This window comes from Coregonus lavaretus, assembly GCF_964263955.1.
Source record: "Coregonus lavaretus genome assembly, chromosome: 10".
Classification (NCBI taxonomy): Eukaryota; Metazoa; Chordata; class Actinopteri; order Salmoniformes; family Salmonidae; genus Coregonus; species Coregonus lavaretus.
Genome location: NC_139997.1, coordinates 10,170,247 through 10,198,136, shown reverse-complemented (window position 1 = coordinate 10,198,136; position 27,890 = coordinate 10,170,247). Strand labels below are relative to the sequence as shown.

Sequence of the window (27,890 nt, the reverse complement as noted above, 5' to 3'; positions counted from 1 at the left end):
TGACACAACTGTGGGAAGCATTGGAGTCAACATTGGCCAGCATCCTTGTGGAACGCTTTCGACACCTTGTAGAGTCCATGCCCCGACAAATTGAGGCTGTTCTGAGGGCAAAAGGGGGTGCAACTCAATATTAGGAAGGTGTGTGCATGCCTTTTCAAGTGTACGTGTGTGACACATGCCTACACGCATTTGTGGCCTAAACACACTCCTCTCCCTTCCCCAGGTATCACTCGGACAGAGAAAGACAAAGGTACTGTGTATGAGCTCACCTTCAAAGGGGACCAGAGACGTGAGTTCAGGAAGCTGGTTCTGTTCCGTCCCTTCGGGCCGCTGATGAAGGTGAAGAATGAGAGGGTGGACACGGCTAACGTCCCCATCAACATCATAGTGCCCCTCTCCCAACGGGCCGACAAGTTCAGACACTTCATGCACAACTTCAGGTACAGTGATAGCCACTCAGTTATTCATGCAGGTTATTGGCTCATTCGCCCCTCTCTCCTTCCTTGCAACTCTTCCCTGGGTTATTGCTGCAAATCAGTAGGTGTTCTCAGTCAACCATACTAAAGAATAAGGGTCAAACAAGGGTTAAGAAATAAAATGCATGTTCGATGTCCACTCGTATTAACTGTGATGCCATAACCGACAGCATATACTGTAGTTAACCATGTTTGACATGTCCAGTTTGTCACAGCAGCAAGGATTCAAACTAAAGGAAGTAATTGCTGTGTTTTTACTCTGATAGCGACAATATGTCTCTCTCTCTCTTTGCAAGAGACGTTGATGGACTTTTTAGTTCCTGTGATTTGTTACACTCCTGCACAGCTGCTTATCAAGGCTTTGAGGTTTTTTAATGGCAAATCCTGCTTAGTAGCAGTCTTAAAACCAGCACATAAAACTCAGCGGGAACCTGTGATATACTGCAGTGGTGCTGGTCATGCTGTCCAAAGGCTTCCTGAGTCGCTGAGCAAACGCTTTGGTCTCATCCATATTTAATGTAGAAGGAGGAGGAGGTGTGTGTGGGGGGTGGGGGGGGGGGGGGGGGGGGGGGTGTATGTGTGTGCAGTTTGTTCACGAAGAGAGGAGAGGAATGTTAGGAAGACTGACGTTCTTTCAGAAGCCGTGTGACACATTTACTGAGCACAGCGTATATAGGAATGACATGCACACAGATATGTGTACAGTGGGGAAAAAGTATTTAGTCAGCCACCAATTGTGCAAGTTCTCCCACTTAAAAAGATGAGAGAGGACTGTAATTTTCATCATAGGTACACGTCAACTATGACAGACAAAATGATTTTTTTTCTCCAGAAAATCACATTGTAGGATTTTTTATGAATGTATTTGCAAATTATGGTGGAAAATAAGTATTTGGTCAATAACAAACGTTTCTCAATACTTTGTTATATACCCTTTGTTGGCAATGACACAGGTCAAACGTTTTCTGTAAGTCTTCACAAGGTTTTCACACACTGTTGCTGGTATTTTGGCCCATTCCTCCATGCAGATCTCATCTAGAGCAGTGATGTTTTGGGGCTGTCACTGGGCAACACAGACTTTCAACTCCCTCCAAAGATTTTCTATGGGGTTGAGATCTGGAGACTGGCTAGGCCATTCCAGGACCTTGAAATGCTTCTTACGAAGCCACTCCTTCGTTGCCCGGGCGGTGTGTTTGGGATCATTGTCATGCTGAAAGACCCAGCCACGTTTAATCTTCAATGCCCTTGCTGATGGAAGGAGGTTTTCACTCAAAATCTCACGATTCATTCTTTCCTTTACACGGATCAGTCGTCCTGGTCCCTTTGCAGAAAAACAGCCCCAAAGCATGATGTTTCCACCCCCATGCTTCACAGTAGGTATGGTGTTCTTTGGATGCAACTCAGCATTCTTTGTCCTCCAAACACGACGAGTTGAGTTTTTACCAAAAAGTTATATTTTGGTTTCATCTGACCGTATGACATTCTCCCAATCCTCTTCTGGATCATCCAAATGCACTCTAGCAAACTTCAGACGGGCCTGGACATGTACTGGCTTAAGCAGGGGGACACGTCTGGCACTGCAGGATTTGAGTCTCTGGCGGCGTAGTGTGTTACTGATGGTAGGCTTTGTTACTTTGGTCCCAGCTCTCTGCAGGTCATTCACTAGGTCCCCCCGTGTGGTTCTGGGATTTTTGCTCACCGTTCTTGTGATAATTTTGACCCCACGGGGTGAGATCTTGCGTGGAGCCCCAGATCGAGGGAGATTATCAGTGGTCTTGTATGTCTTCCATTTCCTAATAATTGCTCCCACAGTTGATTTCTTCAAACCAAGCTGCTTACCTATTGCAGATTCAGTCTTCCCAGCCTGGTGCAGGTCTACAATTTTGTTTCTGGTGTCCTTTTGACAGCTCTTTGGTCTTGGCCATAGTGGAGTTTGGAGTGTGACTGTTTGAGGTTGTGGACAGGTGTCTTTTATACTGATAACAAGTTCAAACAGGTGCCATTAATACAGGTAACAAGTGGAGGACAGAGGAGCCTCTTAAAGAAGAAGTTACAGGTCTGTGAGAGACAGAAATCTTGCTTGTTTGTAGGTGACCAAATACTTATTTTCCACCATAATTTGCAAATAAATTCATTAAAAATCCCACAATGTGATTTTCTGGATTTTTTTTCTCAATTTGTCTGTCATAGTTGACGTGTACCTATGATGAAAATTACAGGCCTCTCTCATCTTTTTAAGTGGGAGAACTTGCACAATTGGTGGCTGACTAAATAATTTTTTTCCCCACTGTATGTCTACTGTATGCACATGCAAGCAAACACCACACACACACACACACACACACACACACACACACACACACACACACACACACACACAGACAGACATATTATGTATGACAGGCAATTAATCAAAGCTTCAATAGCTAAACTTTCCCAGCCATATATTCATAATAACTATTCATTTCAATATCAAGACCAGGCAACATACACTAAACAAAACAACAACACTTTATTCCAACAATCTCTGCATCTACTAACCTTCTTCTGTTTAAATGGCAAAGGAAGGCCAATCCGCAACATCTAAGACGACAAGGGTTGGTTTACATTATTCATGTCTGTCCAATATTGTCTGCTGCAGGTGTGATCAGATTAGACCTGGAGGGATTTAAGAGCAGTAATGGAGACAGGGAACTAACTACATGTAGTTCAACTAGTAATGTATTACATTTTGCTGTAGCTTGGTGGTAGTTGAACTACATTCAAATCTAGGTAGTTTTTAGCAGTTAATTCGTTATTTTGCCATGTTGTGGTGTAGCTAACTACTGGAACTACACACTACTTTTTTCCAAATAGAACTCGAAAAATAGTTTTTGTGATTAATAGGCTAAATTACACATTACGTTAACATCTGACTCTAGAGTGATCTATACTTGCAATTTGTAGTCTATGATATTTCAGATTTACATATGGTAATTTTTCACAAAGTAATTTGGATGTAGTGAACTACTTTTTCAAAGTAACTTTAGTTAAGTAAACTAGATGTTTATTCAGGGAAGCTTTAGTGTAGCTTAACTTCTTCCAGTGTGAAGTAATTGGTAGCTTGGTAAACTATATTTTCAGAGTAGCGTCCCCGAACACTGTTTGAGAGACTGAATGAGGATTAGTCTTCCTAATGTGTATGGTGAGAGGAGGTGAGGAGAGGAGAGGAGAGGAGGAGGAGAGGTGAGGAGGAGGAGACGAGGAGAGGTGAGGTGAGGAGAAGGAGAGGTGAGGAGGAGGAGGAGGAGGAAGAGGAGGAGATGAAGAGGTGAGGAGGAGAGATGAGGAGGAGGAGGAGGAGGAGGAGAGGTGAGGAGAGGAGGAGAGAGGAGAAGAGAGGAGAGGAGGAGGAGAGATGAAGTGAGGTCTGGAGAAGGAGATGAAAGGAAGAGGAGGAGGAGAGGTGAGGAGGAGGAGAGGAGGAGGAGAGGTGAGGCGGAGGAGGAGGAGGAGAGGAGGAGAGAGGAGGAGGAGGAGGAGAGGAGGAGGAGGAGAGGTGAGGAGGAGAAGGAGGAGGAGGACTAGGAGGAGGAAGAGAGGTGAGGAGAAGAGGTGAGGAGGAGGACTAGGAGGAGGAGAGGTGAGGAGGAGGAGGAGAGATGAGGAGGAGAGGTGAGGTGAGGAGAGGAGGAGAGAGGAGAAGAGAGGAGAGGAGGAGGAGGAGGAGAGATGAGGAGAGGTGAGGAGGAGGAGGAGGAGGAGAGATGAAGAGGAGGAGGAGCTGCCCTCCTGCTCCTCTGCATTAGTGTGGTACATTTGGCGTGTCTCCATCAGAATGTCTGGTGCTAGAGTTCTGGAATGTCACACCAGGGCTGGAGATGGATCACTCCTCGGGGATTCTGTCTGATACCATAGCAAATGTACATTATACATAACATAAAGTACATGTACCTGGCCTTAAGGGTACTCTCTGATTTGGCTGTAACCCCCTTTGAACTGACCTCTGTTACATTTTACATTACATTTTAGTCATTTAGCAGATGCTCTTATCCAGAGCGACTTACAGTTAGTGCATACATTTTCATACAGGCCCCCCGTGGGAAACGAACCCACAACCCTGGCGTTGCAAGCGCCATGCTCTACCAACTGAGCTACAGGGGACTCTGTTATAAAAACAATATAAGTTTTCTTTCGAATACTTTGAACATTTGGTTTCAGGCTACCTTCAGTGCCAAGTGGGCAGGGTTTGCACTTTGGGGATTATTCCATCGCGCCAGGCAGGCTTCATCAAACGCAGCTAAAGTCTCTGAAAGAAAACAGATGATATGAAACCTGTTACCCTCTCTGGGTTGTATAATAAGTCCTCCGCTTTGTGTGATGAATTGTTTCTTCATCTGTGTTTGTTTGTTGTTGCAGAGAGGTGTGTGTGCGGCAGGACGGGCGTGTCCACCTAACAGTTGTGTACTTTGGGAAGGACCAAATGAATGAAGTCAGGAGCACACTGGAGAACACATCTAGGTGGGTGGACACACACAAACACATGCACGTACTCTCTCTCTCTCTCTCTCTCTCTCTCTCTCTCTCTCTCTCTCTCGTCACGGTGAAATTAGTGTCACATTGACCTCTTGCCTGCATAGAAGATTACAGGTCCAGGGTCAGTTTGAGATGGTGTTGTCGGTGAGATTAGTTCACATGGTACTCTGGTACTGTGCTGATTGTCTGGCAGGTTGCCTTGGAGATGCTTTAGCCCAGGGGTGTCAAACTCATTTTAGCTCAGGGGCCACATGGAGGAAAATCTATTCCCAAGTGGGCCGGACCGGAAAAATCATGGTATATATAACTTAAAAACAACAACTTCAGATTGTTTTCTTTGTTTTAATACGATCAACATACAACATAAAGCTGGAGCCTGAGGACAGTGTATCCAAAATAGTACAAGCACAACATCACTATTAATCATAAAACACATCAAGTTTATTTGAAAATTCTAAAGAAAAAGAACACACAAACACACAATGCCTCAGTGATTAACAGAACTGTTTCACAGATCACAGAACTATATCAGGGTGTCATTTCTCAGGCAGAAATGTAGATAAAAATAATGAAATCCTGTTCCCCAAACAAGTGCAAGAACCACAGAGTCAAGAATAGGTTAAATATACAAATAAAATAAAAACAATTAAAAACAATAGCACATCAACATAAAAACATATAAACATAAAGCTGGAGCCTGAGGACAGTGTCCAAAAGCACAACATCACTATTAATCATAAAACACCTCAAGTTATTTGAAAGTTCTGAGGACAAAGAACACACAAACACACAATGTCTCAGTGATTCACAGAAGTATATCACAGATCACAGAACTATATCAGGGTGTCATTTCTCAGGCAGAAATGTAGATAAAAAGAATGAAATCCTGTTCCCCAAACAAGAACCACAGAGTCAAGAATTGGTTAAATATACAAATAAAATAAAAACAATTAAAAACAATAGCACATCAACATAAAAACATATAAACATAAATCTGAAAGCGTTGCTCAAACTCCCGTAACAGTCCCGTTATTTTATCTTTGAACCGCTTCATGTCTGCCATAATGTTGGGTCGCGCACACATTTTTCAGACAGGGGAAGTGAGCTGCATCACCACCGGCAAGTTGCATCTCCCACAATGACAGCTTCAACTTGAAAGAACGTATGCTGTCATAATACTGCGTGACAACTTTGTTGCGCCCTTGCAGCTGTTTGTTCAAGTTATTCAGATGCTCTGTAACATCCACCATAAATACAAGGTCCGGCATCCATTCTGCGGAATGAAATTCTAACACTGGTTTGCCCTTTTCTTCTCTTCCATGAACTGTTCAATTTCTTCTCGTAAATCAAAGAAACGCCTCAGCACAGCACCTCGGCTTAACCATCTTACCTCAGTGTGGTATGGCAGGCCATAGATGTGGTCTTTCTCTCTGAGAAGGCTGTCAAACTGACGGTGATTCAGGCTTCTGGATCGGATGAAATTAACAGTTTGGATGACCACCTTCATGACGTTATCCATCTTTAATGACTTGCAACACAAAGCCTCCTGGTGCAAAATACAGTGAAAAGTCAAAAAATCACGTCCTCCATTTGCAGATTGCACTTTCTCTCTGAACTTTGTCACAATGCCTGCTTTTTTCCCGATCATTGAGGGCGCACCATCTGTAGCCAGGCTGACAGCGCAGGACCAGTCCACTCCGACCCTGTCCAGCGCGCCGACGAGTGCGGTAAAAATATCAGCTGCTGTCGTTGTATCTGTCATCGGCACCAACTCCACTAACTCCTCGGTGACGGTCAATGTGTCATCAACTCCGCGGATGAAAAAATGGCCAGTTGTGCAACATCTGTAATGTCCGTGCTTTCATCAATTGCAACCGAAAACGCAATAAATGACTTTACTTTTTGCTTCAACTGGCTGTCCAAATCCACTGAAAGATCAGAAATCCTGTCTGCAACTGTGTTTCTTGTCAGGCTGATATTTGCAAAAGCCTGCCGCTTTTCAGGGCACACAATCTCCGCTGCCTTCATCATGCATGTTTTTACAAATTCACCCTCACTAAATGGTTTTGAAGCCACTGCGATTTCATTAGCAATGAGGTAGCTAGCTTTCACTGCAGCGTCACTGATGTCTCGGCTGTGAGTAAACACAGACTGCTGTTTCTTCAGACCCGTCAACAGTTCATTCACCTTCTCTCATCTCCGCTGTCCTTGAAAGTTGTCATATTTGTTGGCATGAAGACTCACATAGTGGCGACGAAGGTTATATTCTTTCAGCACTGCAACATGCTCTGAACACACCAAACATACAGCTTTCCCATTCAATTCCGTGATTAAATAGGATGACCATTTTTCTTGGAACACTCTGCACTCTGCGTCCACTTTTCTCTTTTTTGACAGAGACATATTGGGGCAATGAGGGTGCCAAAGCACATAATGTTAAAAGTAGAAGCCGTAATAAATATCGCGGGCAAAACAAAGTAGCTCATTGGCTGCACGTGCTTGACCTACTTGCTCTGCCCCGGTATAAACAGTTTGCTTGCTTAACACAATTGCTATTGCGCCATCCAGTGGACGCAATTGGAACAGCAGTTTATTTTATTGAAAAATTGCAGCGCATTTTTATACTTTACAATTATTATTATTATTTTTTATCATCTCGCGGGCCGGATTAAACCCGTTTGCGGGCCTGACACCCCTGCTTTAGCCTATGATACCCCTGGCCGGATGGTTTGCAGGGGTAGAAAGATAAAGAAGGAGAGAGAGAGGGGAATAAAGAGAGAGAGAGAGTTACAAACCTCATGCTGGGCTTTGAGCTGGTTTCAGATGTCACTCCACCGCTTTCTCTCTCTGGCTCTCTCTCATCTTTCACTCAAAGGCATCGCATTCTCAACAGCTCTGCTGTCTCTGGGAATGGCCTTGGCGGTTTGTTTGTGACGGTTTGAATAGCGAGAAAGAGAGAAATACAAGACAATGTCCTTGTACATTCAGTGACTTCCTCTAATAACCTGTCTCACTGTGCATGAGGTTGAAGCTGCAGCATTGGGAAGGAGCTGTGTTAGTCCTTGGATAATTTGTTTGCTTTGTTCCCAGCAAATACCTTAGACACAGTATATGCCTAGCAAGACATGTTTTGATATCTGTTCTCTAAACAGTCCCTTGTTCTTGCTAGCTTTTTGTACCACAATTACATTGCTAGTGATTATCCTAACAGTCCTGATCAGTCCCAAAGTTGAGCTTACTTTACATCAGACCAGGTTTCAAATAGTATTTGTTTACTTTAAGTGATTTAGCTGTGTTTGTGCATTTTTCCGGCATTCCAGGCATGCTCAATCAAATGCTCAAAGTAACACTATTTGAATCCAGGTCTGCTACAGTTCAGGATTGAGCTCATATGAAACCAAACATATCTATCAGTCATGGTCTGTCCTCATGTTACCTAAAACAGCTCAGTCTGAGTCAATGCATTCAATCCGCATGGTTACGTAACGCTTTATCTGACTCAGTATCAGCCACTTTAATAAAGCACTGATCTGCTAGAGAGTTACAATAATGGCACCGGAGGGGATGGCTGCCGTTTTACGGGCTCATAACCAACCGTGCTATTTTGTGTGTTTTTTTCGCATTGTTTGTAACTTATTTTGTACATAATGTTGCTGCTACTGTCTCTCATGACTGGAAAGAGCTTCTGGATATCAGAACAGCGATTACTCACCTCGAACTGGACAAATATTTTTTCTTTAATGAGTCCGACACAGAGGATATACTACCAACAGAACATAAAAAACTGTAATATCTTATGTTTCACGAGTCGTGGCTGAACGACAACACGGATAATATACAGTGCGCTGGGTTTTCCATGCATCGGCAGGACATAACAGCTACGTCTGGTAAGACGAGGGGCGGGGGTGTGTGTCTATTTGTCAATAACAGCTGGTGCACGATGTCTAATATGAAGGTAGTCTCGAGGTATTGCTCGCCTGAGGTAGAGTACCTCATGATAAACTGTAGACCACACTATCTACCAAGAGAGTTTTCATCTATATTTTTCGTAGCCGTCTATTTACCACCACAAACCGATGCTGGCACTAAGACTGCACTCAACGAGCTGTATAAGGCCATAAGCAAACAAGAAAATGCTCATCCAGAAGCGGCGCTCCTAGTGGCCGGGGACTTTAATGCAGGCAAACTTAAATCAGTTTGACCTCATTTCTACCAGCATGTCACATCTGCAACCGGAGGAGAAAAAACTCTAGACCACCTTTACTCCACACACAGAGACGCACGCATACAAAGCTATCCCTCGCCCTCCATTTGGCAAATCTGACCATAATTCTACCCTCCTGATTCTTACTTACAAGCAAAAACTAAAGCAGGAAGTACCAGTGACTCGCTCAATACGGAAGTGGTCAGATGATGCGGATGCTACGCTACATGACTGTTTTGCTAGCACAGACTGGAATATGTTCCGGGATTCATCCAATGGCATTGAGGAGTATGTCACCTCAGTCACCGGCTTCATCAATAAGTGCATCGACGACGTCGTCCCAACAGTGACTGTACGTACATATCCCAACCAGAAGCCATGGATTACAGGCAACATCCGCACCGAGCTAAAGGCTAGAGCTGCCGCTTTTAAGGAGCGGGACACTAATCCGGACGCTTATAAGAAATCCCGCTATGCCCTCAGATGAACCATCAAACAGGCAAAGCGTCAATACAGGACTAAGGTTGAATCCTACTACACCGGCTCTGACGCTCGTCGGATGTGTCAGGGCTTGCAAACTACCAGACGGGCTAAATGCCTTTTATGCTCTCTTCGAGACAAGCAACACCGAAGCATGCATGGGAGCACCAGCTGTTCCGGACGACTGTGAAACCACGCTCTCCGTAGCCGATGTGAGCAAGACCTTTAAACAGGTCAACATTCACAAGGTCGCGGGGCCAGACGGATTACCAGGATGTCTACTCAGAGCACGCGCGGACCAACTGGCAAGTGTCTTCACTGACATTTTCAACCTCTCCCTGACCAAGTCTGTAATACCTACATGTTTCAAGCAGACCACCATAGTCCCTGTGCCCAAGAAAGCAAAGGTAACCTGCCTAAATGACTACCGCCCCGTAGCACTCACATCGGTAGACATGAAGTGCTTTAAAAGGCTGGTCATGGCTCACATCAACACCATCATCCCGGAAACCCTAGACCCACTCCAATTCGCATACCGCCCCAACAGATCCACAGATGACGTAATCTCAATCGCACTCCACACTGCCCTTTCCCACCTGGACAAGAGAAACACCTATGTGAGAATGCTGTTCTACAGCTCAGCGTTCAACACCATAGTGCCCACAAAGCTCATCACTAAGCTAAGGACCCTGGGACTAAACACCTCCCTCTTCAATTGGATCCTGGACTTCCTGATGGGCCGCCCCCAGATGGTAAGGGTAGGTAACAACACATCCGCCACGTTGATCCTCAACACGGGGGCCTCTCAGGGATGCGTGCTTAGTCCCCACCTGCACTCCCTGTTCACCCATGACTGCATGGCCAGGCACGACTCCAACACCATCATTAAGTTTGCCGATGACACAACAGTGGTAGGCCTGATCACCGACAACAACGAGACAGCCTATAGGGAGGAGGTCAGAGACCTGGCCGTGTTGTGCCAGGACAACAACCTCTCCCTCAACGTGAGCAAGACAAAGGAGCTGATCGTGGACTACAGGAAAAGGAGGGCCAAACACGCCCCCATTCACATCGACGGGGCTGTAGTGGAGCGGGTCGAGAGTTTCAAGTTCCTTGGTGTCCACATCACCAACAAACTATCATGATCCAAACACACAAAAACAGTCGTGAAGAGGGCACGACAACACCTTTTCCCCTCAGAAGACTGAAAAGACTTGGCATGGGTCCCCAGATCCCCAAAAATGATACAGCTGCACCATCGAGAGCATACTGACCAGTTGCATCACCGCCTGGTATGGCAACTGCTCGGCATCCGACCGTAAGGCGCTATAGAGGGTAGTGTGTACGGCCCAGTACATCACTGGGGCCAAGCTTCCTGCCATCCAGGACCTATATACTAGGCGGTGTCAGAGGAAGGCCCAAAAAATGGTCAAAGACTCCAGTCACCCAAGTCATAGACTGTTCTCTCTGCTACCGCACGGCAAGCAGTACCGGAGCGCCAAGTCTAGGTCAAAAAGGCTTCTTAACATCTTCTACCCCCAAGCCATAAGACTGCTGAACAATGAATCAAATGGCCACCCAGATTATTTACATTGCCCCCCCCCCCCCCGTTGTTTTTACACTTCTGCTATTCACTTTGTATTATCTGTGCATAGTCACTTTACCCCTACCTACATGTACAAATTATCTCGACTAACCTGTACCCCCGCACATTGACTCGGCACCGGTACCCCCTGTATATAGCCTCGTTATTGTTATTTTATTGTGTTACTTTTTATTTTATTTTTAGCTTTATTTTATTTAGCAAATATTTTCTTAACTCTATTTATTTAACTGCATTGTTGGTTAAGGGCTTGTAAGTAAGCATTTCACGGTAAGGTTTCACCTGTTGTATTCGGCATATGTGACAAATAAAATGTGATTTGATTTGAAAGAGCACATCCAAACTCCAATCTTTTTCCTTTTTCTGTTGATTTGGTCTGAATGTTTATGGATTAATTTACGAGGGAGAAGGGGGGGTATGGGTAGAATTTTGCCATGGTCGATGACCTGAATCCTGAACCTGCCTGCCCTCATTTTAGCTCCACATAGACCTCTGCCAGCGTCAATATCTGTTTTAAACAGCAGACAGCATGTGGATAATTTGCTGCTACTGCCCTGACTAAATCAGAGTCATTCTCCCATATCCAAAGGCTGTTTACCCCTTTTGCACTGTATGTGTTCATATTCATAGAGCAAGCACTGTATCCAAGCCAGCAAAGTAGAGGGACGGGGCAAGTTGAAGTAAAGTTCAACTCCTTATGCTTTATCTTAGTCAGCTGTACCAGACAACGACACAAGCTTATCATCTCCAACACTCTTTAATCAGTAACTTGGCACTTTAGATGGACAGAGGCACACAGAGCTGTTTGAAGAGTGGGGAAATCGATAGACATGAATAATTAGTGTCCATGAAGGAGAGGAGAGGAGAGGAGAGGAGAGGAGAGGAGAAGAGAGGAGAAGAGAGGAGAAGAGAGGAGAAGAGAAGAGAAGAGAAGAGAAGAGAAGAGAAGAGAAGAGAAGAGAAGAGAAGAGAAGAGAAGAGAAGAGAAGAGAAGAGAAGAGAAGAGAAGAGAAGAGAAGAGAAGAGAAGAGAAGAGAAGAGAAGAGAAGAGAAGAGACCGTTTTGAGCCCAGGGTGATAGCTGAAAGCCAGTGATCTGCAGATGCCCTCAGAGCACAAACACTGTGTCCCGTGTTCTTTCAGTATTTCCATGATGCTGTATCTTTCACACACACATGCACACACGCACACAGTGACACACACACACAGTGACACACATACAGAAGTTAGCTGAACTTGAAAAACGCCACATTGACACGCACGGGACAGTGCGCCGGGTGATGAAGCCCGACCCCAACGGCCGGCCGTCCAGGCCCATGACCGGAACCGGCTCGGAGAGGGAGAGTAATGGAACAATACACCCTTGGGCCAGCCCCGCCTCCATCAGGTTTCCCGCGGCCCCAGAATCCACCAGTGCATGCGCCCGATACGCAGCGCGGGCCCATTGAACCCTGACGGGGAGAAAAGTCTGGGAGTCTCTGGAGTTGGGGTTTCGGTTCCGGCTCGCTAGCACCCCTCCCGATACTAGCGAGCCCTCCCGTTTCCCGGCTTCTCCGGGCATGAGTCGCAGTGGTGACCTGCCTGGCCACAGTACAGGCAACGTCCCATTGCGCAGACGCCTCTGCCTCTCCATCCTGGACAAGCGCTCCACCCCCAGCTGCATAGCCTCCTCCTGAGGCGTCTATTCCCTGAATCGGCGGAAAGCCTCCGGGTTGATGATTAATCCCGACTGTGAGTGAGGAGGTGCCTAAGGTTGTCGGAGGGTGACACCTTGTGGGTCACTCCGGAACTGCGACCCCCTCCTGTAACAGTCCTCTAAAACACTAGAGGTCTTAACTCTCCAGAGTCCTCCAAAACACTATAGGTCCTAACTCTCCAGAGTCCTCAAACACTATAGGTCCTAACTGTCCACAGGATATAAATGCACACACACTAAGGCAGAAAGTGAGACTCATCAGTGTATAAACAGTAGACAGATAGGGGTCTTGGGGTTTTGTTTGACATGGCGGCACTTCAGCCACAACGAGAGAGAGAGAGAGCGAGAGAGAGAGAGAGAGAGAGAGAGAGAGAGAGAGAGAGAGAGAGAGAGAGCTGTCCTGCACCAGATGGACCTTTAAAGCAAACCAGGATCACAAAAGGAAATACCAGAGTGTGTTCTGGTCTGAGGTTTGGGCCTTCTTGAATCACAGCCTGGATCTTCAACCAAACACACTCCTACCCACTCCTAATGTGATTGAAATAAAATCCTGTTTGCCTGCTTTTATCTACTCCAAATCCCACTGGATTTTTGTGTGCTTATTTTTGTGAGAATTTGTGGTTTGAAAGGTATTTATCCGATGTGAAACAACTCCCACAAGTCTTGGCAAACAATGTTTTCATGTCCCAAGATTTTGTGCACCTTGGAAAAACCACAGCTGGCGGGCTGAGAATTCTGGTGGCAGACTTTACATTTACGTCATTTAGCAGACGCTCTTATCCAGAGCGACTTACAGTTAGTGCATACATTATTCTTTTTAATTTTCATACCCCATGGGAATCAAACCCACAACCCTGGCGTTGCAAACGCCATGCTCTACCAACTGAGCTACCTCCCTGCCGGCCATTCCCTCCCCTACCCTGGACGACGCTGCTGGGCCAATTGTGCGCCGCCCCATTGGTCTCCCGGTTGCGGCCGGCTACAGCAGAGCCTGGATTCGAACCAGGATCTCTAGTGGCACAGCTAGCACTGCGATGCAGTGCCTTAGACCACTGCGCCACTCGGGAGTCCTTTACAAGGACATTCGGCTCTTTAACTGATACGCTTTAGTACTAGTGAATGGTAGAAGTGTGTGTGGGCGGTGGGCTTGCTTTTTGCGTTTGTGGGTGTCTGTGTTTCTGTCTGTCTGTATTTGTTGGCCAGTCTGTATTTCTTGGTGGGCGTTAATGTTTTGGCTGCACCAGCCAATGCATGGGTGTATCTGTGTCTAAACAAGATTAAGTGCAAGTACACTGGTCCTAAATCAATTTTCTTTCTGACAGCAGATATAAATTATGCTCCATACAGATTAATCAGAAATTAAACACACAGTTCATCGTTTCCAGAGCCAGAGTCCCCAGGGAGGCGAGAGGAAGCCCTTCCCTCTGGTTCAGCTGCTGCTAGGGAGATGGGGGGACTTTAATGGCTCAGCACTGGGAAGAAGCTACAGGCTCTAGAGTGTGAACGACAGCCAATGTCACCCTAGCCATAGCCTTATATTTATATATACACTACCAGTCAAAAGTTTGGACACACCTACTCATTCAAGGGTAGACATCAAAACTATGAAATAACACATATGGAATCATGTGGTAACAAAAAAGTGTTAAACAAATCAAAATATATTTTATATTTGAGATTCTTCAAAGTAGCCACCCTTTGCCTTGATGACAGCTTTGCATACTCTTGGCATTCTCTCAACCAGCTTCACTACTACATGATTCCATATGTGTTATTTCATAGTTTTGATGTCTTCACCATTATTCTACGATGTAAAAAATAGTAAAATGAGTAGGTGTTCTAAAACGTTTGACCGGTAGTGTGTATACATATATATATATATATATATATATATATATATATATATATATATATATATATATATATATATATATATATTAAATGAACATATACAGAAATTAAATACAAAAGTTTAAATAAAGGAATTAGGTCCAACACATGGAACGTACAATGTAATCCTGAGACAAGTAAACAACCACCATTCTAAGAAATTCCTTGTAGCATAATAGCTGATAAATCAGGTTCTAGGTCATTTAAATAAGGTTCCCATACTTTGTAGAACTGATCTGTTTTAGAATGTAATGTACATGTCAGATATTCCAATGGCACCCATTCAAATAGTATCTTATGCCAATCTTTAATAGAAGGGACCTTGTCACTAATCCACTGTAAGAGGATGTTTTTCCTCGCTGCAAAGGTAAGGATGTTGTAAAGCCTCCTCTTACCCACAGAAGTAACATGCCTACTAGGGAGACCTAACAGCAAAGAAACTGGGTCCAATTCTAGGTCAACCCTAGGATCTTTTCAATTTCTTGAAGAACATTAGACCAGTATCTTTGTAATTTGGAACATGACCATAAACAATGTGTTAGGGTGCCTGTATCAGTTGTACATTTAAGACACTGAGGAGAGGAGGGATTAAAAGCATGTCTGCAATTTGGGGATATATGCAATCTGTGTATTATTCTTAATTGGATTGCTCTAGTACGATTACAGATAGATAGTGTTTTTGCATACAGTGGCTTGCAAAAGTATTCACCCCCCTTGGCATTTTTCCTATTTTGTTGCCTTACAACCTAGAATTAAAATTGATTTTGGGGGGGGGGTTGAATCATTTGATTTACTCAACATGCCTACCACTTTGAAGATGCAAAATAGTTTTGGGGGTGAAACAAACAAGAAATAAGACAAAAAAAACAGAACTTGAGCGTGCATAACTATTCACCCCCCCCCCAAAGTCAATACTTTGTAGAGCCACCCTTTGCAGCAATTACAGCTGCAAGTCTCTTGGGGTATGTCTCTATAAGCTTGGCACATCTAGCCACTGGGATTTTTGCCCATTCTTCAAGGCAAAACTGCTCCAGCTTCTTCAAGTTGGATGGGTTCCGCTGGTGTACAGCAATCTTTAAGTCATACCACAGATTCTCAATTGGATTGAGGTCTGGGCTTTGACTAGGCCATTCCAAGACATTGAAATGTTTCCCCTTAAACCACTCGAGTGTTGCTTTAGCAGTATGCTTAGGGTCATTGTCCTGCTGGAAGGTGAACCTCCGTCCCAGTCTCAAAACTCTGGAAGACTGAAACAGGTTTCCTTCAAGAATTTCCCTGTATTTAGCGCCATCCATCATTCCTTAAATTCTGACCAGTTTCCCAGTCCCTGCTGATGAAAAACATCCCCACAGCATGATGCTGCCACCACCATGCTTCACTGTGGGGATGGTGTTCTCGGGGTGATGAGAGGTGTTGGGTTTGCGCCAGACATAGTGCTTTCTTGATGGCCAAAAAGCTAAATTTTAGTCTCATCTGACCAGAGTACCTTCTTCCATATGTTTGGGGAGTCTCTCACATGCCTTTTGGCGAACACCTAATGTGTTTGCTTATTTTTTTCTTTAAGCAATGGCTTTTTTCTGGCCACTCTTCCGTAAAGCCCAGCTCTGTGGAGTGTACGGCTTAAAGTGGTCCTATGGACAGATACTACAATCTCCGCTGTGGAGCTTTGCAGCTCCAGGGTTATCTTTGGTCTCTTTGTTGCCTCTCTGATTAATGCCCTCCTTGCCTGGTCCATGAGTTTTGGTGGGCGGCCCTCTCTTGGCAGGTTTGTTGTGGTGCCATATTCTTTCAATTTTTTTGTAATGGATTTAATGGTGCTCCGTGGGATGTTCAAAGTTTCAGATATTTTTTATAACCCAACCCTGATCTGTACTTCTCCACAACTGTGTCCCTGACCTGTTTGGAGAGCTCCTTGTTCTTCATGGTGCCGTTTGCTTGGTGGTACCCCTTGCTTAGTGGTGTTGCAGACTCTGGGGCCTTTCAGAACAGGTGTATATATACTGAGATCATGTGACACTTAGATTGCACACAGGTGGACTTTATTTAATTAATTATGTGGCTTCTGAAGGTAATTGGTTGCACCAGATCTTATTTAGGGGCTTCATAGCAAATGGGGTGAATACACTTTTCCGTTATTTCTTTTTTAGAATTTTTTCAAACAAGTTATCTTTTTCATTTCATTTCACCAATTTGGACTATTTTGTGTATGTCCATTACATGAAATCCAAATAAAAATCCATTTAAATTACAGGTTGTAATGCAACAAAATAGGAAAAATGCCAAGGGGGATTAATACTTTTGCAAGGCACTGTATCTCCAAATGTCCTCCCACATCTCCTCCTCAATAGTAACAGAGAATTATTTCTCCCACACTCGTATCACCCTCTGTGTGTCAACAGTAGAAAAGGACCATAAAGCATCATAAATCAAATTTAGAGACATTTTCCAATGTGAGAGAAAAAACATTATTTCAATGACAGACACATCAGGGTTGCCAGTCAAGATGGTGCTCTTTAAAATATAATGTCTTACTTGTAGAAAGCGGAAAAAGTCCTGCTTTGGGAGTCAATATTTCTCAACCATCTGCTCAAATTACAATAAAATATCATCAGCAAATAAATCATTTAGTCTGCAAATGCCCTTAATAAGCCAAATGTGAAAGCCAGCATCCAGCAATCCTGGTCCAAAATCGGGGTTGTTAAGAATCGGGGTAAGAGCAGAGGTTAGTTTGGACCTTCCCAAAAAAACGTTGAACTGACCTCCATGCTTTGAGTGTGTTAAGTGTAATGGGATTATTGCAGTGATCCTTTACAGACTTGAAACTTCTGAAAAATAAAAGATCCTGCAAGGGGTATTTTGAAAAAGAAGTCTCAATGTGTAACCAAATAGAGGAGTCATCATTTGTGATCCAGTCAGAAATATAACATAACTGGGCACACCACTGATAAAACCTAATATTGGGCAGATCCAAGCTGCCCATAGCACCTGGCAGCTGCAATATTGCCATCTTAAGTCTTGGCTTGCGTTTACTCCATATGAAGGAACTTAACCAGCCATTTAAATATTTTATTACCTTACTGGAAAGTAAGACTGGGATCATTTGGATTGAGTAAAGTAGTCTACGTTAAATGTTCATTTTCAAGAAAGATATTCTACCCAACAATGATATCGGAAGAGAGTTCCAGCGCTCCAGATCCTGTCTTATTGTATCAAACAAGGGAACAAAATTGGCTTTGTAAATTTGCTACGAATATACCCAGATACATAAAACCTGAGGGAGACCATTTAAAAGGAAAGGGGGGAGAGGTAGTAGGTACAGAGTGAAGACTACCAAGTGGCATAGCCTCTGATTTAGTTAAATTAATATTGTAGCCTGAGAATTCACTGAATAATTCAATAATATTAACAAGATATGTAATTGAAGTCTCGGGGCTAGAGATGAATATCAGAACATCATCAGCATACAAGCTTATTTTATGATGAACGTCACCAATGAGCAGACCCTGTATAGCAGGCGTTACTCTGATGGCCTCGGCCAGTGGTTCCATAGCGAGTGCAAATAGGAGAGGGGACAAAGGACAGCCCTGCCTGGTACCTCTGTGTGTGGAGAAGCTATTTGACCTTAGCCCATTAGTAAGGACAGCATCCTGAGGGTCATCATATAAAACCTTAACCCATTTTATAAAGTTGTCCCCTAGACCAAAGAATAGGTAGGACCCCTCCAGGTCAAATGCTTTCTCAGCATCTAGGGAGAGCACAAGACCATCCACAGCACTTTGTTGATAGGTTTGAGTAACATTAAGAAGCCGCCTGACATTGTTACATGACTTACGGCCCTTAATGAAGCCAGTTTGGTCCCCTTTCACAATGAGTGGCAATAAGTCCTCTAGTCGTGTGGCTAGGATTTTAAGCAATTTTCTATCCACAATCAGAAGGGCAATGGGTCTGTATGAGGAACAAGACTCTGGGCATTTTCTCTTTTTGAGAATAAGTGATATGTTGGCTTCCCTCAGCGTTTGAGGGAGGTGGTCATTTGAAAATGAGTGGTTAAACATATCAAGCAATGGCTCAAGGATCAGGCCATGGAACTCCTTATATAACTCACTACAAAATCCGTCTGGTCCTGGGGCCCTACCATTTTGCAGATTGTTAATTGCAAACATGATCTTTTCCTTGGTAATAGGGGCATTATGGAGAGACCTCTTAGGTAGTCGGGAGCTCAATCTTAGAAAATAAGTCCTCCATTAGTTTGGGTGCATCATTTGTCAGTTCTGAGGCATAAAGATTTGCATAACATTTCTTAAATGACTCATTTATCAATTTATTTTTATATAAATGGTTGCCATCAAAATCAGTAATAGTAGCAATTGACTGGGAGTCAGCTCTCTTTTTAGCTAGGTACGCCAAATATGTTCCTGGTTTATCGCCAAGCTTTTGCCTTACAAATCTCATTTTCTTTTCAGCGTCCTGTGTTAGGAGAGAGTCCAACGTTGATCTAAGGACTGATATTTCCTTTAATAGGGCAGGAGTGGGAATTTTAATGTAGTCCTTCTCTTTAGTTCCTAATTCACCCTCTAATGTTTTTTGCTTTTCACGTTTTTTTCCACCTCTTAGTGGCTGAGTATGACATAATCAGACCCCTGGTGTACGCTTTACAGGTTTCCAAAAGGAGTGAGGGGTTATCTGTTGATTGAGAGTTAATAGAGAAAAATGCTTTAAACTCTGTAATAAAATGTGATGTAAATGTATGGTCTTTAAGAATGGTTGTATTCAATCTCCAATGTCTTGATGGATTAGGTGTTCCTTTGAGTTTTAGGTCCAGGATCACCTTAGTATGATCAGATATGACTATGCTTACTATATTAGCAGATACGACAGACTACAAAGACATTTTGGGCATAAAGAAGTAATCTATTCTAGTCTGACATCCATGAGGTGCAGAGAAAAAGGTGAACTCTCTGTTGGAGGGATGAAAGGTTCTCCAGACATCAGCATACCCCAGATCATCACAAATAGCTTTAAGCGACCTAGCTTGAGGAGAGGGTGAAGCTATGCGGCTGGGAAACTTGTCAATAAGGGGGTTCAACAAACATTTAAAATCTCCTCCAACCACTGCAGTGTCTGAATTTAATTCTGAGAAGTCTAGAAATACCTTAGTGAGGAAATCTGGTGGGTGGGCAGGGAGAAAGAAAATATTCATTATGGAAATGTTCGGTCCTTGAGAGCGTTTGTTAATAATGCATTAGCAATTTTATAGTGTTCACATCTCAAACAATTAATTACAATGTTTTTTTGAGATTCTAGCTAATTCCCCCTAGTGCAAGGCCCAAGGTTAGGAATGAATGTATAATTTATCCTGCTGGATCCTGAAGTGTATGTGCGTGTGTGTGGCAGACCTCAATCTCTCCATGCGTCTCTCTCTCTCTCTGTTGGTCTTGTACAGTTAGCAGGCTTGTGTTTGAGTTGAGCCCCCAAAGTGCCACTCAGTCCCTGCCACTATCCACACTATCCAGCAGGACAGTAATCCCTCACTAATACAGGAACATCAGTCAGTGGATGTTTACCGTGGGTGGAGGAGGATAATGCCTAAAGGAGGCTGAAATGTTAAAACACATTTGTCACGTTGACAGAGTGAGCAGCATATTAACGAACCTTACTTCTCATCACAGACACCAGGGCTACGTCCCGACTGGCACCCTAATCCCTATATAGTGCACTACTTTTGACCAGAGCCCTAAGTAAGTGCCCTGGTCAAAAGTTGTGCATTATGTAGGGAATAGGTTGCCATTTGGGACACAACCATCATGTAGCCACATTACAACCTGATCTTATTAGTCCTGCTGCTGTCAGAAGGGAAATTAGGTTCACTACAGTATGCTGGATTGTGTGTGTACTGTAGTTAAGGGCACAGTACAAAGACTGTTACAGACCTTTATCCATCCTGCCCTGCCTTTCGAAAGTTTTTGAAAGCCAAGTTAACAAACAGATCACCGACCATTTCGAATCCCACCGTACCTTCTCCGCTATGCAATCCGGTTTCCGAGCTGGTCATGGGTGTACCTCAGCCACGCTCAAGGTCCTAAACGATATTATAACCGCGATCGATAATAGACAGTACTGTGCAGCCGTCTTCATCGACCTGGCCAAGGCTTTCGACTCTGTCAACCACCGCATTCTTATTGGCAGACTAAATAGCCTTGGTTTCTCAAATGACTGCCAACCCTGGTTCACCAACTACTTCTCAGATAGAGTTCAATGTGTCAAATCGGAGGGCCTGTTGTCTGGACCTATGGCAGTCTCTATGGGGGTGCCACAGGGTTCAATTCTTGGGCCGACTCTTTTCTCCGTGTATATCAATGATGTCGCTCTTGCTGCTGGTGACTCTCAGATCCACCTCTACGCAGACGACACCATTTTGTATACATCTGGCCCTTCATTGGACACTGTGTTAACAAACCTCCAAACAAGGTTCAATGCCATACAACACTCCTTCAGTAGCCTCCAACTGCTCTTAAACACTAGTAAAACTAAATGCATGCTCTTCAATCGAACGCTGCTGGCACCCGCCCACCCGACTAGAATCACTACTCTCGACGGGTCTGACCTAGAGTATGTGGACAACTACAAATACCTAGGTGTCTGGTTAGACTGTAAACTCTCCTTCCAGACTCACATTAAGAATCTCCAATCCAAAGTTAAATCTAGAATTGGCTTCCTATTTCGTAACAAAGCCTCCTTCACTCATGCTGCCAAACATGCCCTCATAAAACTGACTATCCTACCGATCCTTGACTTCGGCAATGTCATTTACAAAATAGCCTCCAACACTCAACTCAGCAAATTGGATGTAGTCTATCACAGTGCCATCCGTTTTGTCACCAAAGCCCCATATACTACCCACCACTGTGACCTGTACGCTCTTGTTGGCTGGTCCTCACTACATATTCGTCGCCAAACCCACTGGCTCCAGGCCATCTATAAATCACTGCTAGGCAAATCCCCGCCTTATCTTAGCTCATTGGTCACCATAGCAACACCCACCCGTAGTCTGCGCTCCAGCAGGTATATCTCACTGGTCATTCCCAAAGCCAACACCTCCTTTGGCCGCCATTCCTTCCAGTTCTCTGCTGCCAATGATTGGAACGAATTGCAAAACCTCTGAAGCTGGAGACTCTTATCTCCCTCACTAACTTTAAGCATCAGTTGTCAGAGCACCTTACCGATCACTGCACCTGTACACAGCCCATCTGAAATTAGCCCACCCAACTACCTCATCCCCATATTGTTATTTATTTTGCTCATTTGCACCCCAGTATCTCTATTTGCACATCTCTTGCACATCTATCATTCCAGTGTTAATACTAATTGTAATTATTTTGCACTATAGCCTATTTATTGCCTTACCGCCATAACTTGCTACATTTGCACACACTGTATATATATTTTCTGTTGTATTTTTGACTTTATGTTTTGTTTTACCCCATACTGTGTTGTTGTTTTTATCGCACTGCTTTGCTTTATCTTGGCCAGGTCGCAGTTGTAAATGAGAACTGGTTAAATAAAGGTGAGAAAAAAAAGAAGAAAAAAAAAAGACAGAGCTATGTGCATTGTATGCAGTGCCTGTATCCAGGCTCAGCTGGGTCCTCTGCCCTCTCTGCTCTCATAACACCCATTAGACACTGCTCAATTAAGCCTGTCCCATTCCCTCTACTAAGGTAACTTTGAATCAATTAAGCTAATTCACTTTTTGAGCAATTTTTGGAGGAGCCATGCGGTTTCCCTCTGTCTGGTATCCAATGGGTTGGGTTTCCTTTTTCTCCTCTCTTGTCCTCTCCCTCTCCTTTCTTCTCTCTATCTCTCCTTCCTCTCCTCAGAGGACCACAGCGGCAATACGTTCTTAAAGGCCCAGTGCAGTCAAAAATGTGATTTTCCTGTGTTTTATATATTTCCACACTATGAGGTTGGAATAATACTGTGAAAATGATGATAATGCCCTTTTAGTGTAAGAGCTGTTTGAAAAGATCGCCTGAAATTTCATCCTGTTTTGGTGGGATGGAGTTTTGGCCTTCCATGGTCAATCTTATCAATCAATCAAATTGTATTTATAAAGCCCTTTTTACATCAGCAGATGTCACAAAGTGCTATACAGAAACCCAGCCTAAAACCCCAAACAGCAAGCAATGCAGATGGAGAAGCACGGTGGTTAGGAAAAACTCCCTAGAAAGGCAGAAACCTTGGAAGAAACCTAGAGAGGAACCAGGCTCTGAGGGGTGGCCAGTCCCCTTATGGCTGTGCCAGAAGTTGCAACAGGTCAGTACATCAGGAGTAAACGTCACTTGGCTTTTCATAGCCGGGCATTTAGAGGTTGAAATAGCAGGTGCGGTAGAGAGAGAGAGTTGAAAACAGCAGGTCTGGGACAAGGTAGCACGTCCGGTGAACAGGTCAGGGTTCCATAGCCGCAGGCAGAACAGTTCAAACTGGAGCAGCAGCACGACCAGGTGGACTGTGGACAGCAAGGAGTCATCAGGCCAGGTAATCCTGAGGCATGGTCCTAGGGCTCAGGTCCTCCGGGATGGGAGGGAGAGAGGGAGAGAGAGAGAATTAGAGGGAGCATACTTAAATTCACACAGGACACCGGATAAGACAGGAGAATAACACCAGATATAACAGACTGACCTAGCCCCCCGGCACAAAGACTATTGCAGCATAGATACTGGAGGCTGAGAAAGGGGGTGTCGGGAGACACTGTGGCCCCGTCCGACGATACCCCCAGACAGGGCCAACCAGGCAGGATATAACCCCACCCACTTTGCCAAAGCACAGGCCCCACACTACCAGAGGGATATCAACAGACCACCAACCTACTACCCTGAGGTTGGTGGCTGAGTATAGCCCACAAAGATCTCCTCCACTGCACGAGCCCGAGGGAGCGACAAACCGGACAGGAAAATCACGTCAGTGACTCAACCCACTCAAGTGATGCACCCCTCCTAGGGACGGCATGGAAAGCACCAGTAAGCCAGTGACTCAGCCCCCGTAATAGGGTCAGAGGCAGAGAATCCTAATGGAGAGACAGGAACCGGCCAGGCAGAGACAGCAAGGGCAGTTTGTCACTCCAGTGCCTTTCCGTTCACCTTTGCACCCCTGGGCCAGACTACACTCAATCATAGGACCTACTGAAGAGATGAGTCTTCAGTAAAGACTTAAAGGTCGAGCCGAGTCTGCGTCTCTCACATGGATAGGCAGAACATTCCATAAAAATGGAGCTCTATAGGAGAAAGCCCTGCCTCCAGCTGTTTGCTTAGAAATTCTAGGGACAATAAAGTGGCCTGCATTTTGTGACCATAGCGTACGTGTAGGTATGTACGGCAGGACCAAATTGGAGAGATAGGTAGGAGCAAGCCCATGTAATGCTTTGTAAGTTAGCAGTAAAACCTTGAAATCAGCCCTAGCCTTAACAGGAAGCAAGTGTAGAGAGGCTAGCACTGGAGTCCTCTGTAGCTCAGCTGGTAGAGCACGGGGCTTGTAACGCCAAGGTAGTGGGTTCGATCCCCGGGACCACCCATACACAAAAATGTATGCACGCACGACTGTAAGTCGCTTTGGATAAAAGCGTCTGCTAAATGGCATATTATTATTATTATTAGAGTAATATGATCAAATTTTTTGTTACTTAGCTTCGGCTGGTGGAGGTCCTGTAGAACCATGTCCAGATAAAGCGTCCGGGGTGAAAAAGTTGAATGAAAAAGATTGAGCAAGTAAAAAATATAAAAATAACTAAGACGTTGGTAAAATGTGTTAAATGAAGATAGATTAAACTTTGTTTTTTAAAGTAAAAAACGTCAAGTTTGGCAGGTAGCCAAGCAGCAACAAACAGCGTAGCACGGAGACAAGTGACGCGCTCAAAACGGAAGGGACAAACCCCGTGTTCACTGTAAACGTGCTACGGTGACATCACCAGGCAATAAATGAGTTAATAGACTGATAAAAAAGAAGGTTAATCTTTTCCAGAGGGTCTCTGTGTTCCAAACCTCTCTTCCAATAACAGCTAGTTTTCAGTTTTCCCCTCCCCACTCAGAACACTCCCTGACAGTCCTAGTAACATTCTTGCTTTAGAAATGTATCTTTGCTAAGAAGCTATTTTTATTTTATTTTAGACTATTTTAATTGAAAACAATCATAGTAAGGTACTTAATTATTACCCAGAAATGATTTGACATTGAAATAATAACGGCTGCATTGGATTTTTAAATGTTATTGTGTTATCCTTGATGACTTTAAATACAGCTGAATTGTGTTTTTAAATTGTCCACAAATCTAATGAATAAACTCTTTCCCTTTCCCACCTCACAGGGAGATCAACTTTAAGAACTTCACTCTGCTCCAGCTGAATGAGGAGTTCTCCCGGGGGCGTGGACTGGATGTGGGTGCCAGGGCGTGGAAGGGAGGGAACGTTCTCCTTTTCTTCTGTGATGTCGACATCTACTTCACCGCTGACTTCCTCAACACCTGCCGACTCAACACTCAACCTGGTGAGTGAGGTTACTACACTTGACTGAACAAACCAACATCAGTGCTGTGTTCAGAGCGGGATGCTATATTTTACTATGGTTTTCTAACAACATGTTCAACTTCAAGTTTATTTAACATTGGTAATAAATACATTGGGAATCTTTTGCATATCTTTCTTCCTTAGGTAAGAAGGTGTTCTATCCCGTTCTGTTCAGCCAGTACAACCCAACCCTGATATACGGTAACCACGACCACATCCCTCCAGTGGAGCAGCAACTGGTAAGAAATCTGTTTTCACTGATGTCCTCTAAATGATTCTTCAGAAAGGTTAAGAGATACCACACACATGGTACAACAGCATGTTTTCTCACATTAAATTGGCCTGTTCTTTATTGCTCTGGTTTAATAGGTGATTAAAAAGGACACAGGATTCTGGAGAGACTTTGGCTTCGGAATGACATGCCAATACAAATCAGATTTCATCAACATAGGTAAATATCATGTTACCTCATCGCTGGTCAATTATGCCTTCATATTAATGGTAATGCAATGCAAATTGTGCTAAGAGAAACATATACAGTGCATTCGGAAAGTATTCAGACCCCTTTACTTTTTCCACATTCTTTATGTTACAGCCTTATTCTAAAATGGATTAAATAGTTTTTGTCCCCCTCAACAATCTACACACAATACCCCATAATGACAAAGCAAAAACAGGTTTTTAGAATTTAAAGAAAATTAAAATATAAAATAAAATTATGAAATATTACATTTACATAAGTATTCAGACTCTTTACTCAGTACTTTGTTGAAGCAGCGATTACAGCCTCGTCTTCTTGGGTATGACGTTACAAGCTTGGCACACCTGTATTTGGGGAGTTTCTCCCATTCTTCTCTGCAGATCCTCTCGGATGGATGGGGCGCATCGCTGCACAGCTATTTCCAGGTCTCTCCAGAGATGCTCGATCGGGTTCAAGTCCGGGCTCTGGCTGGGCCACTCAAGGGCATTCAGAGACTTGTCTCGAAGCCACTCCTGCGTTGTCTTGGCTGTGTGCTTAGGGTCATTGTCCTGTTGGAAGGTGAACCTTCATCCCAGTCTGAGGTCCTGAGCGCTCTGGAGCAGGTTTTCATCAAGGGTCTCTCTGTACTTTGCTCTGTTCATCTTTCCCTCGATCCTGACTAGTCTCCCAGTCCCTGCCGCTGAAAACATCCCCACAGCATGATGCTGCCACCACCATGCTTCCTCCAGATGTGAAGCTTGGCATTCAGGCCAAAGAGTTCAATCTTGGTTTCATCAGACCAGAGAATCTTGTTTCTCATGGTCTGAGAGTCCTTTAGGTGCCTTTTGGCAAACTCCAAGCGGGCTGTCATGTACAATTTACTGAGGAGTGGCTTCCGTCTGGCCACTCTACCATAAAGGCCTGATTGGTGGAGTGCTGCAGAGATGGTTGTACTTCTGGAAGGTTCTCCCATCTCCACAGAAGAACTCTGGAGCTCTGTCAGAGTGACTATCGGGTTCTTGGTCACCTCCCTGACCAAGGCCCTTCTCCCCCGATTGCTCAATTTGGCCGGGCGGCCAGCTCTAGGAAGAGTCTTGGTGGTTCCAAACTTCTTCCATTTAAGAATGATGGAGGCCACTGTGTTCTTGGGGACCTTCAATGCTGCAGACATTTTTGGGTACCCTTCTCCAGATCTGTACCTCGACACAATCCTGTCTCAGAGCTCTACGGACAATTCCTTCGACCTCATGGATTGGTTTTTGCTCTGACATGCACTGTCAACTCTGTGTGCCTTTCCAAATCATGTCCAATCAATTGAATTTACCACAGGTGGACTCCAATCAAGTTGTAGAAACATCTCATGGATGATCAATGGAAACAGGATGCACCGGAACTCAATTTCGAGTCTCATAGCAAACGGTCTGAATACTTATGTAAATAAGGTATTTCTGTTTTATATTTTTTATAAATGAGCAAAAAATATAAAAACCTGTTTTTGCTTTGTCATTATGGGGTATTGTGTGATGTGGATTATTATTATTTTTTAAATCCATTTTAGAATAAGGCGGTAATGTAACAAAAAGTGGGAAAAGGGAAGGGGTCTGAATAATTTCCGAATGCACCGTATTTTCATTCATATCCAAACCATCTGCAATATCATTATGGATTCAGGCATATTGGCTCTCAGGACAGGTTTTGCCTGAATACCATTTTCCACCTCAGTCGAGGCCATTAGATGAAATCAGAGGCTATAAATTATGGTGGGAATAAGGACCGTCTCTGGACAGTGTCTACGTCCCAAATGGCAGAGAGAGAGAGAGAGAGAGAGAGAGAGACGAGAGACAGAGAGACAGAGAGAGAGAGAGAGAGAGAGAGAGAGAGAGAGAGAGAGAGAGAAAATAAACAATGTGCTTCTCCCAGTGAGATGAAGAGAAGAGACAGAATGAGTTCAAACAGAGAGGATATTTTTAGGCCCCAGCACACAAACAATCGCTGATCATCGTTCTCAAAACAGA

General features: G+C 44.2%; 1 protein-coding gene across 1 annotated transcript in view; it reads left to right on the top strand.

The window, feature by feature from the left end:
- Positions 1-27,890, top strand: part of LOC311135575 (chondroitin sulfate N-acetylgalactosaminyltransferase 1-like) — a gene marked incomplete at its 3' end in the record, with an annotated part of 37,795 nt that overhangs the window by 5,752 nt on the left and 4,153 nt on the right. The window contains exons 2-6 of the mRNA XM_084169586.1: positions 224-440; positions 4,875-4,976; positions 25,217-25,395; positions 25,560-25,654; positions 25,785-25,866. Coding sequence (XP_084025712.1) covers positions 224-440; positions 4,875-4,976; positions 25,217-25,395; positions 25,560-25,654; positions 25,785-25,866 — 675 coding nt within the window. The remainder of the gene's footprint in view (positions 1-223; positions 441-4,874; positions 4,977-25,216; positions 25,396-25,559; positions 25,655-25,784; positions 25,867-27,890) is intronic.